At 38.8% G+C, this 18,534-nt stretch overlaps 1 protein-coding gene across 3 annotated transcripts in view; it reads right to left on the bottom strand.

Moving 5' to 3' along the window:
- The window catches only part of ncln (nicalin), a 25,656-nt gene that overhangs the window by 1,601 nt on the left and 5,521 nt on the right, over positions 1-18,534 (bottom strand). Inside the window, exons 2-12 of one of the 3 annotated variants that reach the window (XM_061883155.1) lie at positions 17,879-18,069; positions 14,310-14,451; positions 14,129-14,223; positions 13,971-14,051; positions 13,797-13,900; positions 5,903-5,991; positions 5,690-5,829; positions 4,270-4,496; positions 3,960-4,047; positions 3,864-3,902; positions 3,625-3,788 (exon numbers count right to left, since the gene is read on the bottom strand). In XM_061883155.1, coding sequence (XP_061739139.1) covers positions 3,625-3,788; positions 3,864-3,902; positions 3,960-4,047; positions 4,270-4,496; positions 5,690-5,829; positions 5,903-5,991; positions 13,797-13,900; positions 13,971-14,051; positions 14,129-14,223; positions 14,310-14,451; positions 17,879-18,069 — 1,360 coding nt within the window. Of the gene's footprint in view, positions 1-3,624; positions 3,789-3,863; positions 3,903-3,959; positions 4,048-4,269; positions 4,497-5,689; positions 5,830-5,902; positions 5,992-13,796; positions 13,901-13,970; positions 14,052-14,128; positions 14,224-14,309; positions 14,455-17,878; positions 18,070-18,534 lie in introns of all 3 variants that reach the window. The other 2 variants (XM_061883156.1, XM_061883154.1) reach the window with 2 other exon arrangements.

The following is an 18,534-nucleotide window of genomic DNA, read 5'->3' as shown; positions in this document are numbered from 1 at the left end:
CTGCTGTTAGTAATAATAAAATACTGATACTACAATAACTGCAGTTGCTACTACTACTACAATTACTGCTGTTAGTAATAATAATAATACCACAATTACTACTAATACAATAACTGCAGTTGCTACTACTACTACAATTACTGCTGTTAGTAATAATAATAATAATACTACAATTACTACTAATACTAAAATAACTGCAGTTGCTGCTACTACTACTACAATTACTGCTGTTAGTAATAATAAAATACTACAATTACTACTAATACTACAATAACTGCAGTTGCTGCTACTACAATTACTGCTGTTAGTAATAATAAAATACTACAATTACTACTAATATTACAATAACTGCAGTTGCTACTACTACTACTACAATTACTGCTGTTAGTTATAATAAAATACTACAATAACTGCAGTTGCTACTACTACTACAATTACTGCTGTTAGTAATAATAAAATACTACAATTACTACTAATACTACAATAACTTCAGTTGCTACTACAATTACTGCTGTTAGTAATAATAAAATACTACAATAACTGCAGTTGCTACTACTACTACAACTACTGCTGTTAGTAATAATAATAATACCACAATTACTACTAATACAATAACTGCAGTTGCTACTACTACACAACTAATACTAAAATAACTGCAGTTGCTGCTACTACTACTACAATTACTGCTGTTAGTAATAATAAAATACTACAATTACTACTAATAATACAATAACTGCAGTTGCTGCTACTACTACAATTACTGCTGTTAGTAATAATAAAATACTACAATTACTACTAATATTACAATAACTGCAGTTGCTACTACTACTACTACAATTACTGCTGTTAGTTATAATAAAATACTACAATAACTGCAGTTGCTACTACTACTACAATTACTGCTGTTAGTAATAATAAAATACTACAATTACTACTAATACTACAATAACTGCAGTTGCTACTACTACTACAATTACTGCTGTTAGTAATAATAAAATACAATTACTACTAATACTACAATAACTGCAGTTGCTACTACTACTACTACTGCTGTTAGTAATAATAAAATACTACAATTACTACTAATACTACAATAACTGCAGTTGCTACAACTACTACAATTACTGCTGTTAGTAATAATAATAATACTACAATTACTACTAATACTACAATAACTGCAGTTGCTACTACTACAACTACTGCTGTTAGTAATAATAAAATACTACAATTACTACTAATACTACAATAACTGCAGTTGCTACCACTACTACAATTACTGCTGTTAGTAATAATAATAATACTACAATAACTGCAGTTGCTACTACTACTACTACAATTACTGCTGTTAGTAATAATAAAATACTAATACTACAATAACTGCAGTTAGTAATAATAAAATACTACAATTACTACTAATACTACAATAATTGGAGTTGATACTACTACTACTACTACTACAATTACTGCTGTTAGTAATAATAATAATACTACAATTACTACTAATACTACATAAACTGCAGTTGCTACTACTACTACTACAATTACTGCTGTTAGTAATAATAAAATACTACAATTACTACTAATACTACAATAACTGCAGTTGCTACTACTACTACTACAATTACTGCTGTTAGTAATAATAATACTACAATTACTACTAATACTACAATAACTTGATTGGCAACACTAAATTGGCCCTAGTGTGTGAATGTGAGTGTGAATGTTGTCTGTCTATCTGTGTTGGCCCTGCGATGAGGTGGCGACTTGTCCAGGGTGTACCCTGCCTTCCGCCCGATTGTAGCTGAGATAGGTGCCAGCGCCCCCCGCGACCCCGAAAGGGAATAAGCGGTAGAAAATGGATGGATGGACTACAATAACTGCAGTTGCTACTACTACTACAATTACTGCTGTTAGTAATAATAATAATACTACAATTACTACTAATACTAAAATAACTGCAGTTGCTGCTACTACTACTACAATTACTGCTGTTAGTAATAATAAAATACTACAATCACTACTAATACTACAATAACTGCAGTTGCTGCTACTACTACAATTACTGCTGTTAGTAATAATAAAATACTACAATTACTACTAATATTACAATAACTGCAGTTGCTACTACTACTACTACAATTACTGCTGTTAGTTATAATAAAATACTACAATAACTGCAGTTGCTACTACTACTACTACAATTACTGCTGTTAGTAATAATAAAATACTACAATTACTACTAATACTACAATAACTGCAGTTGCTACTACTACTACAATTACTGCTGTTAGTAATAATAAAATACAATTACTACTAATACTACAATAACTGCAGTTGCTACTACTACTACTACTGCTGTTAGTAATAATAAAATACTACAATTACTACTAATACTACAATAACTGCAGTTGCTACAACTACTACAATTACTGCTGTTAGTAATAATAATACTACTACAATTACTACTAATACTACAATAACTGCAGTTGCTACTACTACAACTACTGCTGTTAGTAATAATAAAATACTACAATTACTACTAATACTACAATAACTGCAGTTGCTACCACTACTACAATTACTGCTGTTAGTAATAATAATAATACTACAATAACTGCAGTTGCTACTACTACTACTACAATTACTGCTGTTAGTAATAATAAAATACTAATACTACAATAACTGCAGTTAGTAATAATAAAATACTACAATTACTACTAATACTACAATAATTGGAGTTGATACTACTACTACTACTACAATTACTGCTGTTAGTAATAATAATAATACTACAATTACTACTAATACTACATAAACTGCAGTTGCTACTACTACTACTACAATTACTGCTGTTAGTAATAATAAAATACTACAATTACTACTAATACTACAATAACTGCAGTTGCTACTACTACTACTACAATTACTGCTGTTAGTAATAATAATACTACAATTACTACTAATACTACAATAACTGCAGTTGCTACTACTACTACTACAATTACTGCTGTTAGTAATAATAAAATACTACAATTACTACTAATACTACAATAACTGCAGTTGCTACTACTACTACTACAATTACTGCTGTTAGTAATAATAATACTACAATTACTACTAATACTACAATAACTGCAGTTGCTACTACTACAATTACTGCTGTTAGTAATAACAATAATACTACTAATACTACAATAACTGCAGTTGCTACTACTACTATTACAATTACTGCTGTCAGTAATAATAATACTACAATTACTACTAATACTACAATACTTCAGTTGCTACTACTACTACAACAATTACTGCTGTTAGTAATAATAATAATAATACTACAATTACTACTAATACTATAACTGCAGTTGCTACTACTACCACTACAACAATTACTGCTGTTAGTAATAATAATAATACTACAATTACTACTAATACTATAACTGCAGTTGCTACTACTACTACTACTACAACAATTACTGCTGTTAGTAATAATAATAATACTACAATTACTACTAATACTACAATAACTGCAGTTGCTACTACTACTACTACAATTACTGCTGTTAGTAATAATAAAATACTACTACAAATACTATGTTAGTAATGTGTGAGAGGAAAAGGGCGTACCTTTTGTCTGCTTTGACGTAGTGTTTCTTGACATCCTTGAGGTAGCGTGCCAAGTGGTACTCCAAGGTGGACACCACGCTGCTGTCCTTGTCCACCAGCTGGGCGGCTCGAGGCTGGGCGGTGAGCCAGTCCACCACGGCCGACAGGTGCTCCTCCTGGACCTTCTGCGGGTGCGAGCAGGGGCGCAGGGTTAAAGGTTACAGCACAGGGGAAGTAGACGGCGGACACACACACACTACCATTTGTTCGCTGAAGATCTGCATGTCGCTGGGAGCGCCCTGAGAAGAAAGAGGTGTCAGACGGGCAACACAACACACTTTTCTCCGTGTCCGCACCTTTTCTGTCAGGTTGTAGATAACTCGGGCCAGAGCTTCTGCCACCACTTTGGTGTTCCTGCCCAGCTTGTGCACGTCAACATGAGGCCTGCAGGACACAGCAACAATTAGAGCAAGAACCATGGAGACAAGAGTGAGTACATTTCTTACCTATTGGATAGAAGTGTGTAACAGGTCATAAACACAATAAAGCACAGCAGGTGTTTGTAATGCTAACTGCTAACAAAAGCCTCACCATTAGGTGGCACTACAACACTGACTGACATTTGTTAGGACAACAAAAAAGAGTTTTGTGCAGTAATGAACCCACCCAGCAGGGGGCTCTCCCGCTCCGTGGCGAGGAAAGGGTGACACTGACCGCACGTCCATGATGCTGGAGCGCTGTGCCAGGCGGTGCGAGGGCAGGTGTGAGAGCGTGAAGGCCGGCAGGCGGCGGATCCCGAAGCGCTCGTGCTCCCAGGCCAGCATGTCGTCGGCCAGGTTGATCTTCTTGTGCACCATGGAGAACTTGACCTCGGGGTGCTGGCTGCTGGACACCTGCCAGACACACAAACCTCGCTGTGATGCCGTGCAACTTTATCATTTATATTGATGAATTGTTACTATTATTATAAAAAAAATTATATTTATTAATATTGTTATAATTATTATTGTTATTATCATCATCAATATTAATATTATAATTATGATTGGTATTATTATTCTTATAAGTATTATATAAATATAATTATTAATATTGTTATTGTTTTTACTATCATTATCAGTATTAATATTATTGGTATTATTATAAGTATTATACTATTATTACTACAATTAGTATTATTGTAAATATAATTACTAATATTTTTTTTTATTATTATTGTTATTGTCATCATCAGTATTATTATAATTATTAATATTATTATTATAAGTATTATATTAATATTACTACAATTATTATTATTGTAAATATAATTAATATTCTTATAATTATTGGTATTATTTTTAGTATTATATTATAATTGATAATTTTATTGTTAGTATTTTAAATATTGCAATTATTAATATTGTTATAATTATTGGTATTATTTTTAGTATTATATTATAATTGATAATATTATTGTTAGTATTTTAAATATTGCAATTATTAATATTGTTATAACATAATAATAATCATTGTTATAAGCAGTGGCAGGATTACTATTAGTATTATAAATATAAGTAATATTGTTATAATTATTATTGGTATAATTCTTCGTATGATAATTATTGTAATTGTATTATTAGTATTAAAATGTATATTATATTTATATTCTATTATAAGTATTATTGTTACTATAGTTATTATTAGTGTTATTACTATTAGTATTATAAATATTGTTGTAATTATTTATAGTATTATTCTTAGTATGATATTTATAATTTTAATATTAGTATTAACATTTATATTATAAGTATTATTGTTACTATACTTATTATTATTAGTGTTATTACTATTAGTATTATAATATATTTATTAATATTAGTGTTATTACTATTAGTATTATAATTATTGGTATTATTATTATATATTTTATTATTATTATTATAATAAGTATTAGTATAATTATTGTTACTATTATTATATGTATATTATTTATTATTAGTAGTAATATTACAAAGAGTATAATTATTATTACAACTACTATAATTATTAGTATTACAATTAGTATTGTTAACATCAAAATACAGCAAGCTGACAGACATCTTACCATCTCCAGCTCCTTGAGCAGAGCAAACTGAGGAGTTCCCTCTTTGGGGGGTTTGGACACGTGCAGGTGCAGAGCGTCTCCGTTGCCCAGAGTGTCGAGACACAACACAAACGCCACGTTGTCCTGCAACAGGCTGGAGTCTATGGAAATACAAAAAAAAAGCAAAAAGAAAAATGAAATAAAGGTGGGCATGGGGGTGGAGATGTGGCGTACCTGTGTGGTCCAGGTTGTCTTCCAGCCAGCGCTTGGTGCCCTGGTAGTTGAACTTGCCTCCACCAGATACAAAGAACAACAAGTTGTATCTGAACACACAAAGCACTTCTTCATTCAGTTTTTGGCGTATTTTCACCATCATTCACCTGCCACAGTTACCATCATACTTAAACACATTATAATGGGACTGCCTGAATGTAGCTTGTTTAGACTCTGTCTAGTAGATGGCATCTTAACACACCTAATTACACATTTGGTCTGCCAGAGAAAAATAAACAAAACCGACATTTAGATTTTCAAAACTCACTAAATTAAAAAAAAAAGTTCAACTAATATATCATCCTCTTAAAATACACTACTGGTTGCATAGTTACACAACACAGCACCAGATGTTGCACTACAAATAGGAATTGGTAACATCCAGTTTTCAGCCGATACGGTATCGATTCCCAGGTAGCAGGAATCGATACCGTATCGACTATTTAAAAAATATATATATATATAAATCGCCCGCTTGAATATTTCCTCTTCTCTTCTACAACTCTCTCGTCGTCATTTGGGATGTCTGTTGTGATTTCCCTTCCTGGTTCCATGACCCGCCCTATCTTGCCTCTGGTTGGCTTGTCCCTAATGTTTTGTCTTAATCTTACCCAATCGTGACTCATCATAGTAAACCAAACAACAAATCATGGATTATTTTACACGTAAAACAACCATCATTGATGTTTCCCGTATATTTTGTCCCCTGCCCGTGGAGTTGCTTCACTACGTAACTTCCGATTTTTAAGTTAATCATTTTTTATGGAAAACTATAGTTTTACCACTGGATTATAAATAGGTTGTACTTGTAGAGCGCTTTTCTACCTTCAAGGTTCACAAAGCGCTTTGACACTACTTCCACATTTACACATTCACACACACATTCACACACTGATGGAGGGAGCCGCCATGCAAGGCGCTAATCAGCACCAATCAGGAGCAAGGGTGAAGTTTCTTGCTCAGGACACAACGGACATGACGAGGGATTGAACGCGGGACCCTCGGGTTGCGCATGGCCACTCTTCCACTGCGCCACGCCGTCCCTTAACCCACTGGATTATCAAAAACCGTACTCATTACAGGAAAACCCTAGATGTTGTCAGGTATGGCAGAGAGACAGATCAAGATTTTAACACACATTGTAGGTCGGGAAAGGCAGAAAATATTTTTAATATTTGTACAGGAGATAAAAAACACAGATTTCCGACTGTCGATGGAAAAATCACATGTCTGATTATATTACATTTAATTCACTTTCACGTTAAAAAACCCCATCCATCCATCTATTTATTTTTCCTACCACTTGTCCCTTTTTTGGGGTCGCGGGGGGGGGGGGGGGGTGCGCTGGAGCCTGTCACAGCTGCATTTGGGTGGAAGGCGGGGTACACCCTGGACAAGTCGCCACCTAATCGCAGGGCCAATACAGATAGACAGACAACATTCACATTCACACACTAGGGACTAGAGATGCGCGGATAGGCAATTATATCATCCGCAACCGCATCACCAAAGTCGTCATCCACCCGACGTCCACTCGACCTAACATTTTATCAGAACCACAACCGCCCGCCACCCGCCCGCTGAAATACAGAGGTCGGCCACCTTCACCACCCACAGAGCTATTTAAACCCGTTTCATAGAGCAATGAAGACAATTGGAGCCGCTAACGTTCTCGGAATATCCAATTGGATTTCATCCTGATGACAAGAATATGGGCGCGCTGTGAAGCCATTGCCATTGCCTTTGACACCTTCAACAACATGTACGAACCGATTGTTAGTCCGGAAACATGTTGTGTCCAGTTTCCGCAATCACACGTACAAGATTGAAAGGCATCCTGGGTGATACAGAGTACACTGATGGTTGTGATATAAACAACTTTAACACTTACTAATATGCGCCACGCTGTGAAGCCACACCAAACAAGATTGACAAACACATTTCGGGAGAACTTCCTCACAGTAACACAACATAAACGCAACACAACAAATACCCATAATCCTTTGCATCTGTGACACATCCTGAATATATTTTACACCCCCACGCCCCCAACCCCGCCCACCTTACCGACGCACGTTTGCTGCTAGCGGGGTGTATAAAATAGTCAGGAAGTATCATGGATACAAAGGATTCTGGGTATTTGTTATGTAGCGTTTATGTTGTGTTACTGGGAAGATGTTCTCCCGAAATCTGTTTGTCAATCTTGTTTGGTGTGGCTTCACAGCGTGGCGCATATTACTAAGAGTGTTAAAATTGTTTGTATCACAACCATTAGTGTACTCTGTGTCACCCAGTATGCCTTGCAGTCGTGTGCGTGTTGCCGCGGAAGCCACACACAACATGATGCTGGACTGACACGCAGATCGTACATGCTGTAGTAGGCAATAAAGCCAATGGCTTCATAGCACGCCCTAATACTTATTACTGGGTGACTGCCGGGAGTCATTCTAGAGAATATTAGCGCCTCCTATTGTCGTCTTCGCTTTGTGACACGGGTCTTAAATGGCTCTTTGAATGGTGAAGGATACCGATCCCAGAACCATGTATATCAAATATTTCCGGATGGTTCAACCGCCACCCGCCCGAATCTAATTAAAATCTATTTTTTCGTTATGTCACCCGCCCGACCCGCGGTTTAACCGCGGATGAGACCGCAAACCGCGCATCTCTACTAGGGACAATTTAGTGTTGCCAATCAACCTATCCCCAAGTTCATGTTTTTTGAGGGAACCCACGCAGTCACGGGGAGAACATGCACACTCCACACAGAAAGATCCCGAGCACAGGATCGAACCCAGGACTACCCAGGACCAACGTTCCCTCTAAGGTGCGCGCCTGCACAATTGCGCACTGCTCACGCCTCCTCTGCGCACAGCAAATTAATGCCGCGCAGAAAATAAAAAATCCCATCTGAACTTTAGACAAAATAAACCCATTACAATTTATTCTGTATGATTTTGATTTTATGATTGACAAATGACAACATGAGTGGCCCCGATGAATAAAACAATCTTTGTCGACACAGTTCAATTATCGTCTGTCGAGACATTTTACGGACAGAATTCCATCAAACACTTTATTGAGCAAAACTGTTTGTAACCACACCAAAAACATGAGTAAAAAAACTTTTATCTGTGAAAAAATGCTAATTTTCTGCCATACAAACCGGGCTTAAACCAACTTTTTTGTCCGTCGTTTCAACAGAAGCCGCTTGCTCTCTCACCTGCACCAACACAAGCACTCATGGCACTTAGCCAGTGTTGCGTTTATGGCCACACAAAAAAGTCGGACAACCCCAACGCCACACAATGTGTAAATGCCAGGTTGTAACACTCCGACTCCTCAATCAGATGTGTGCTTATTTTACTGCCATTTATTAAGAATGTTAATCTAAGGATATCATTCATGAAATATTGTCACTAGGTTTCATAAATGCTAATAAAAATATCTATTTTACAGACAGAAAGTTACAGGAACTAAATGTAATCTCTGAAAGGGGTAACATTTCTTTTAAAGGCAGGACCGCAGCCAGACATACAATACTAGCAAATAGTTCAAGAAAAACATGTTTTTTTGTTATTGTCATTGTAAGAGGGCAAAATCACTTATATCAGAAAATTATTTTAAAGGGGAACATTATCACAATTTCAAAAGGGTTAAAAATAAAAAAATCAGTTCCCAGTGGCTTGTTGTATTTTTTGAAGTTTTTTTCAAAATTTTACATCTCCCGGAATATCCCTAAATAAAGCTTTAAAGTGCCTTATTTTCGCTATCTTCGAAACCACTATCCATTTCCCTGTGACGTCATACAGTGCTGCCAATGTAAACAACATGGCGGTTACCACAGCAAGATATAGCGACATTAGCTCGGATTCAGACTCGGATTTTAGCGGCTTAAGCGATTCAACAGATTACGCATGTATTGAAACAGATGGTCGGAGTATGGAGGCAGATAGCGAAAACGAAATTGAAGAAGAAATTGAAGCTATTGAGCGAATAGCTATTGACGCTATTCGGCCATAGCATGGGTGTACCTAATGAAGTGGCCCATAGCTTGGCTGCCTTATTAGCATCGCCGGTAAAATGTGCGGACCAAACAATCAGGACTTTCGCATCTTGAGCAACTTAAATCTGTCGATTGGTAAGTGTTTGTTTCGCATTAAATGTGGGTATCTAGTTTCAAATGTACATACAGCTAGCGTAAATAGCATGTTAGCATCGATTAGCTGGCAGTCATGCTGTGACCAAATATGTCTGATTAGCACATAAGTCAACAACATCAACAAAACTCACCTTTGTGATTTTGTTGACTTAATGGTTGCAAATGCATTTGCAGGTTATCCATACATCTCTGTGCCATGTCTGTCTTAGCATCGCCGGTCAAATGTGAAGACACTTTGCTACATTCAATGGGGGTCCTGCGGCAGACACTTTGGCATCTTCGGGCCAGTGGTGCAACTTGAAACCCTCCCTGTTAGTGTTGTTACACCCTCCGACAACACACCGACGAGGCATGATGTCTCCAAGGTTCCAAAAAATAGTCGAAAAAACGGAAAATAACAGAGCTGAGACCCGGTGTTTGTAATGTGAAAATGGAAATGGCGGGTGTGTTACCTCGGTGACGTCACGTTCTGACGTCATCGCTAAAAGACCGATAAACAGAAAGGTGTTTAATTTGCCAAAATTCACCCATTTAGAGTTCGGAAATCGGTTAAAAAAATACATGGTCTTTTTTCTGCAACATCAAGGTATATATTGACGCTTGCATAGGTTTGGTTATAATGTTCCCCTTTAATAAAACATTTAAATTGTTATGATGTCAGGTTTGGGACAGGTGTGACGCTGGTGTGGCCACAGTGTGCACGTCTGACGTTGCTAACGTGCTCCACTGAATGCTCAGGGAGTTTGTGCGTTTGCTCACACACATGAAAAATTAGAGGGAACATTGCTCAGGACCTTCGTATTATGAGGAACATGCACTAATCCCTGTGCCCCACAATTTTTTTAATGTGTAGTGACTTTTATTTTGTAGTAGTAGCGACTTCCTTTATTTCAGCTTCTGGAAGGATGCATGCAAGTGACGTTGAGGCCACAATGAGAACACATTAGGGCCTGTGAGTGTTTACACTGGAGTCTGATAAAAATCACATTTTACTTGCAGTGTAAGCAGTAAATTGGAAAATAATCTGATTACCGTATTTTCCGCGCTATAAGCCGCACCCAAAAAACACACATTTTCTCAAAAGGTGACAGTGCGGCTTATAACCCGGTGCGCCTTATATATGTATTAATATAAATATTTATTTTCATAGAGTTTAGGTTGCGCAACTACGGTAAACAGCCGCCATCTTTTTTCCCCGTAGAAGAGGAAGCGCTTCTTCTTCTTTGGTACGCACCCGCCCACCTGGAAAGAGGAAGCACTTCTTCTACGGTACGCAACCGCCAAGGTAAGCACCCGCTCCCGTAGAAGAAGCGCGCGGTTAATCCGAATTATTTCACTTGTGTGTTTCTGTAAAGACGACCACAAAATGGCTCCTGCTAAGAGACACGCGTACAACGCAGAATTCAAACTCAAGGCAATAAGTCACGCAGAAGAACACGGAAATAGAGCAGCAGCGAGAGAATTGAACATAAATGAATCAATGGTGCGTGGATGGAGGTAGCAACAAGATGACCTGCGCCAAGTAAAGAAGACAACAGAGTTTCCGAGGGAACAAAGCAAGATGGCAACAGTTGGAGGACTAACTGGAACGGTGTGTAGTTGAGCAGAGAGCAGCAAGCAGAAGTGTCAGTAACATCACTATTCCCATGAAGGCAACAGCGCTAGCAAGCCAACTTCACTTGGATGATTTTAAAGGTGGTGCTTCTTGTAAATATTTGTAAATGATATGTCATCTATTTTAAAGAATAGTTGCTGTGCAATTTACGCAGATGACACAACAATATATGCACATGCAGATAATTGCACCGACCTGAGCACTATACTACAAGATGAGGTCATGCGGATTTCAAAATGGGTTACAGAAAATAAGATGAAACTTAATATTTCCAAAACAAAATGTCTTGTTATTTGATCAAAACATGCTCATAGAAAGGAACGCATATTAAATGTTTCTCTGAACGGAGTTCATGTTGAACAAGTTAAAGGGGCCAGGTTGCTGGGAGTTACAATAGATGAAAGACTATCTTGGGCCACTCACATTAAAAACATAGTAACAAAAATGAGCCGAAGCATTTCAATCATAAGAAGAACTGCCTATTTTTTAACTAACACAACTATGAAGCAAGTTATACAATCCCTTGTATTGTCACATATTGACTACTGCCCAGCAATCTGGTCTAATGCATCTAAACAAGATCTAAATAAAATCCAGTTTACCCAAAACAGAGCTGCCAGACTAGCTCTCCATTGCTCATTTAGGACTGGCATTGAGATCATGCATCATGAATTGTCATGGATGAAAGTTGATGAAAGACTGGCTTGTAGTTTGATTCTATTTTTAAAAAACATCTATACATACCATAAACCCTCATATCTGTATTCTCAGCTCTTGCTTGCCAGTGACAGTCACAACTTCAGTACCAGGCAAGCCCAAAGAGGTGCTCTCACACGTCTTAAACCCAAAAGTGATGTTTTGAAAAAGACTGTAATGTATCGGGCAATCACTTACTGGAACAGACTTCCACAATATCTGCTATCAATCACCAGCATAGTGGGCTTTAAGAATAAACTAAAAGGAGAAGTATTGCGTAAAGAGATTATTTGAGATTGTACCTAATGTCATGACTGTTTTTATTGACTATTGAGTATTTTATTGATTATGGGATAAGCAGTAGAAAATGGATGGATGATACTTTTTTGTCACTTATTGTTTGTCTTTGGTACACTAATGTGTATATTTTAGGCCATTGGTTCTTTGTTTTATTTTTGCAAAAATGTATACAGTATATCTATTTTTATCTTTGGTATGAAAATTATTATGTAACAACATTTATTAGTATTTTTTGGTTCTTTGTTGTTGCTATTTTTGTATTATGACAATTTATTATTGGATCATGTTGTACTGCATTTTAATCGTTTGTTCTGTGGTTGTGTGATGTTTTTTGCCTGGATCCCAGGAAGAATAGTCTCCACTGCGGTGTAGACTAAAGGGGATCCTTAATAAACTAAACTAAAAACTAAACTTGGTGTTTCCGCTTCATGAAAAGACGCAATCTCTCCATCCGCACGCGGACTACTATTTCACAGCAACTGCCAAAAGACTTTCAAGAAAAGCTGGCTACTTTCCGTGCATATTGTAAAAACAAGATAGCTGAAAAAAAGATCCGGCCAGGAAGGCAGGATTCATGGAACTGCCGGACAACAGCGACACTGACTCTGATGACTTTGACGATTTTGGATGCCGTATTCGCCCAATTTTTTAATTCAGACACCGAAGAAGAAAAATTCGAGGGATTTATGGATGAGGAATAACTTCTGAAGGTGAGCTTTAAATGTTTATTTTGTGTGCTGTGACATTAACGTTCCAACAACGTTGAGTTATTGATGTTGCTATTGCTCTGCAATATTTTGAATGTTACTATTGTTGTGATTGCACATTTGCACACTGGTTTGTATTTTTACAGTTTGACTGACCTAACTGTTTTTTGGACATTCCCTTTAGCGCAGCGTGGGCGCGGCTTATAGGTTAACAAAGTTTTTAAATATGCCATTCATTGAAGGTGCGGCTTATAACACGGGGCGGCTTATAGCGCGGAAAATCATTCAGATTTGGGCCACTTTAGCCTGCAGTGTGAAGGTAGTCTTGGTGTCAATTGAGTGCATTTCATCTGCTGGCAGTGTGAGCGTCCTTACCCAGCGTGTGTCCTCTTGTAGGTGTAGAGTTTGGAGAAGAGACGGGCCAGCTCCAGTAACATGGACACACCGCTACCATTTGAGTCGGCGCCGTACGACAGCCACTGCACGCACAATAAACGTGTGTTACACGGATAGCATGTCGGGGCATGCCTCCAAAATGGTGGACCGTACCGGAGCGACCCCAAAGGCGTCATAATGGGCCACCACGACTATTGTGGGCAGGTCCTCGCCTCCGACACCAGCCAGCCGCCCCTTTTTATACCAACACAGATAAAAAGAGTATCAGCGGGTGTAAAATCAGAACGTTTATTCATGGCTCAGCCGCTCACCTCCAGACTGGTGATGGCCCAGTCGCTCATGGCCTTGCTCTGAGAACCGCTGGTGACCATCTGGAAGCCGTTAGCGGTGGCCGTGTGCAGCAATACTGCACAACAGAGCAACATGTCCATGTCTTGCTGCTATCGCTACAAACGGTGTAGTCCAGGCTGGGAGCAAACAGGAAGTGCTCACCTTCTGCCGCAGACAGAGCTCCCTGCGACGAGGACGAGGTCAGGGTTTGGGTGTAAATGGACAGCAGCTCATTGTCCTCCATGGCAAAGTAGACGGGGACGATGGTCTCGGTGGACAACATCTCCGGCTCCAGCTCCATGAACTGCTACACAAATAACACGGGCATTTAATCAACACACAATATTGTGTGGCCACAAGACGCCATTTTTAAGAGCAGAACACAAGGACGAGTACACCTGTTTCACCTTGAAGTGGACTAAAGGCCTACTGAAAGCCACTACTAGCGACCACGCAGTCTGATGGTTTATATATCAATGATGAAATATTAACATTGCAACACATGCCAATACGGCCGCTTTAGTTTACTAAGTCACAATTTTAAATTTCCCGCGGAGTTTTCTGTTGAAAACGTCGCGGAATGATGACGCGGGTTTGTGACGTTATTGGTTGGAGGGGACATATTAGCGCAGCACCACTTACGGCTCTTCTCATCGCATAATTACACAGTATTCTGGACATCCGTGTTGCTTAATCTTTTGCCATTTGTTCAATTAATAATGGAGAAGTCCAAGTAGAAAGATGGAGGTGGGAAGCTTTCAGCCACACAAACACACTGTGTTTCCTTGTTTAAAATTCCCGGATCAGAGCGGTCAAGCGAACATGGATCCCGACTACATGTCAACCGGCAGTTTTCGGTGAGGAAATTGTGGTAATAAGTCGCCTCTTACCGGAGATCAGCGGAGCTTCTGTCCTGCTGCAGCTTCGTGACTTCCCTCAGAGACTGGCGTCAACACACCCGTGGCCACACCCCTCCGACTATCAGGTACTATTTAACTCACTAAAACACTAGCAACACAATAGAAAGATAAGGGATTTCCCAGAATTATCCTAGTAAATGTGTCTAAAAACATCTGAATCGCTCCTAATGCAAGCAGCATTTTTTTTCCTAGTCCTTCACTCTAAATTTCTTCATCCACGAATCTTTCATTCTCGCTCAAATTAATGGGGAAATGGTCGCTTTCCTGGTCCAAATAAATCTCGCAGCTGGAGGCTCACATTATAAAGAATGTGAGGATGTGAGGAGCCCTACAACCCGTGACGTCACGTGCACATCGTCTGCTACTTCCGGTAAAGCCAAAGCTTTTTTATTAGCGACCAAAAGTTGCGAACTTTATCGTCGATGTTCTCTACTTAATCCTTTCAGCAAAAACATGGCAATATCGCGAAATGATCAAGTATAACACATAGAATGGACCTGCTATCCCCGTTTGAATAAGAACATCTAATTTCAGTAGGTCTTTAAGGCATATACCAGTTTTAGGAATACAATCACATATGAAATGTCCCCCCCCCAAAAAAAACAGACACAAAATATAAAAAATACGATAAAATAAGGGAAAATAAATAAATGTACATTAAATTAAATTAAAATAAATACACCGGTCAAACAGGTAGAGGTAAATATTGAGACAAATCCATTGACAACAGTATTCAGGGCAAATATATAAGAATTTAAAAAAATCAGTTATCTATATGTATGGCATTTTAGTCATGGTAAATTGAAGATTAGTTTATTTTACATATTTAAAGAAAACACCCCATACTTCTTGGGTGAGAAGAGATTTTTTTTAAAATGCACCGTAGTGCATTGTTGTCTGTAAATGATGCAAGGCGCTAGTCACCCCTCAAGACCGCTAACACCACACCACCTTAGCCGCGCTCACCCTTTAGAGCACAGCTGTAACCTCCTGGCACCAAACCTGCAGAAAATAGTTATTTTCAGGTTTCTCTATGTTTACATTTTCACACTTTGCACTATTTTGTTACACTTAATTAAGCTGTTTTTTTTATATAACATATTTCTTAAATTTGCATCTTCATTTTAAAAGATTATTATTAAGTGCTCAATGTCATTGTAATATTTTGTAGCCCGGTCGCTGCTAGCATGCCGTGTGTTGCCTCGGTGTGTATTGTTTACACAACGTGCGGTATGCTACCTAATATATCCGTGTGGAAACTTGTTCAGTACACCTCCAAACCGGACCGAAACCCCCGTACCGAAACGGTTCAAAACAAATACACGTACCGTTACAACCCTAATATATATATATATATATATATATATATAATTTTGGTTCGGCACGTACCTCGGTTTAGAGGTCACGGTTCGGTTCGTTTTCGGTACAGTAAGAAAACAACAAAATATAAATGTTTGGGTTATTTATTTACCAAATTTGTAAACAATGGCTTTATCCTTTTAACATCGGGAACACTATAATAATTCAACCCACGTTAATCCACATTAAACTGCCTCAAGTTGTTGCTTTGATTAAATAAAATGACAAAACCTTTCTTCTACATATAAAAAGTGCAACATTAAACAGTTTCAAGTCAACTCCATCCATCCATCCATTTTCTACCGCTTATTCCCTTTGGGGTCGCGGGGGGCGCTGGCGCCTATCTCAGCTACAATCGGGCGGAAGGCGGGGTACACCCTGGACAAGTCGCCACCTCATCGCAGAGCCAACACAGATAGACAGACAACATTCACACTCACATTCACACACTAGGGCCAATTTAGTGTTGCCAATCAACCTATCCCCAGGTGCATGTCTTTGGAAGTGGGAGGAAGCCGGAGTACCCGGAGGGAACCCACGCATTCACGGGGAGAACATGCAAACTCCACACAGAAAGATCCCGAGCCTGGATTTGAACCCAGGACTGCAGGAAATTCGTATTGTGAGGCAGACGCACTAACCCCTCTGCCACCGTGAAGCCCCAAGTCAACTCATCATGTTTAATTTATTACAGCATTGGGGAGACCTGTTGTTGACTCTTTATACACACACACACACACACACACACGCACGCACGCACGCACGCACGCACACACGCACGCACACACACACAGCAAAATGAGCTAACCTAATGCTAAAAGCTAATCAGCCTTCACCTCAACCCAGAACTATGAGCGAGCTGGGCTGCAGTTTAAGTTTCTAGAAGGTCAACGGGCTCATAGTGATGTTTGTAATAGTTGTGACTGGGAAGTGTTTTTTTTTATAATTTGGGGAGTGTACGATGTCAGCTGCTCACCTGCTAAACACATATCTGCTCATCTCGACGCTGGAGCACTGACTCTATGCTTTCTGAATACGCACTGCTGATTGGCTGTTACATCGCTCTGAATACGCACTGCTGATTGGCTGTTACATCGCTCTGAATACGCACTGCTGTTTGGCTATGTATGTAACCAATCAGATGGTTGTGTGGGCGGGACAATGCTGGGTTCTCACTGCTCAGACAGAGGCAGCTGCAGAGCAGCTTGTTAAGACTTTAGATTACAAACTCGTTCGATACACCCTCCTACCGAACCGAAACCCCCGTACCGAAACGGTTCAATACAAGTACACGTACCGTTACACCCCTAATATATATATATACATACAGTATATATATAGTTACTTTAAATGCAGTCATCTTTCGGCCACCGGACAACTTTTTTTTTAGCCAAATGCGGCCCCTCAAGTCAAAAAGTTTGGATTACCCTAGTCTACAAACTGCATGCATACCTGCACGATGTCCTGGGGCATCGTGGACATGTTTCGAGGCAGGACGATGACCACCGCCCCCGCCGACTGACGCAAAGCCTTCTGATACTTGTCGTAAGAGAAGTCCGCCAGCCGCATGATGACACAGCGGCGACTTAGTACCTCCGCCTCCACCGTACGGGCCTCGGTGTTCAGGATGGCATTTCTGGTACCTGAGGAATTCACAACATTGGGGGGTTTTACAACAGAGGTAGGCCGTACTACACATGTTGGTACATCATAGCCACAGGTTGTGAAATCATTGTCCAGCACATCTCTCAAGGAAGTGAGGTTTACACAACCTACTATCGTACGGCCAGGTTAACTCGCATAGCTTGCAGATAGAGGGCCTTAAACTTAAATCCAAAAGTGTAATTGTATTTGTAATGTGGGCTTCAAATTAATTTCTGCTTAGGGGACTTGCCAGTATCGTTGTTACGATTCTTCTTACTTTTTGACATTCTACCGTGGTGTCAATAATCTCAATATTTTGGATCAATCCATACACCTACAAACAGGGGTTTCAAACTTGTTTTCATTGAGGGCCCCATCACAGTTATGGCTGCCCTCAGAGGGTCCTTTGTAACAGTTAGTAATATCTCAATATAAATGTATCATGATTCGCCCCATGATAATAT

Source organism: Nerophis ophidion, linkage group LG22, assembly GCF_033978795.1.
Source record: "Nerophis ophidion isolate RoL-2023_Sa linkage group LG22, RoL_Noph_v1.0, whole genome shotgun sequence".
NCBI classification, from domain to species: domain Eukaryota; kingdom Metazoa; phylum Chordata; class Actinopteri; order Syngnathiformes; family Syngnathidae; genus Nerophis; species Nerophis ophidion.
The sequence above is the reverse complement of the archived record's forward strand: the minus strand, read 5'-3'. Positions and strand labels throughout refer to the sequence as shown.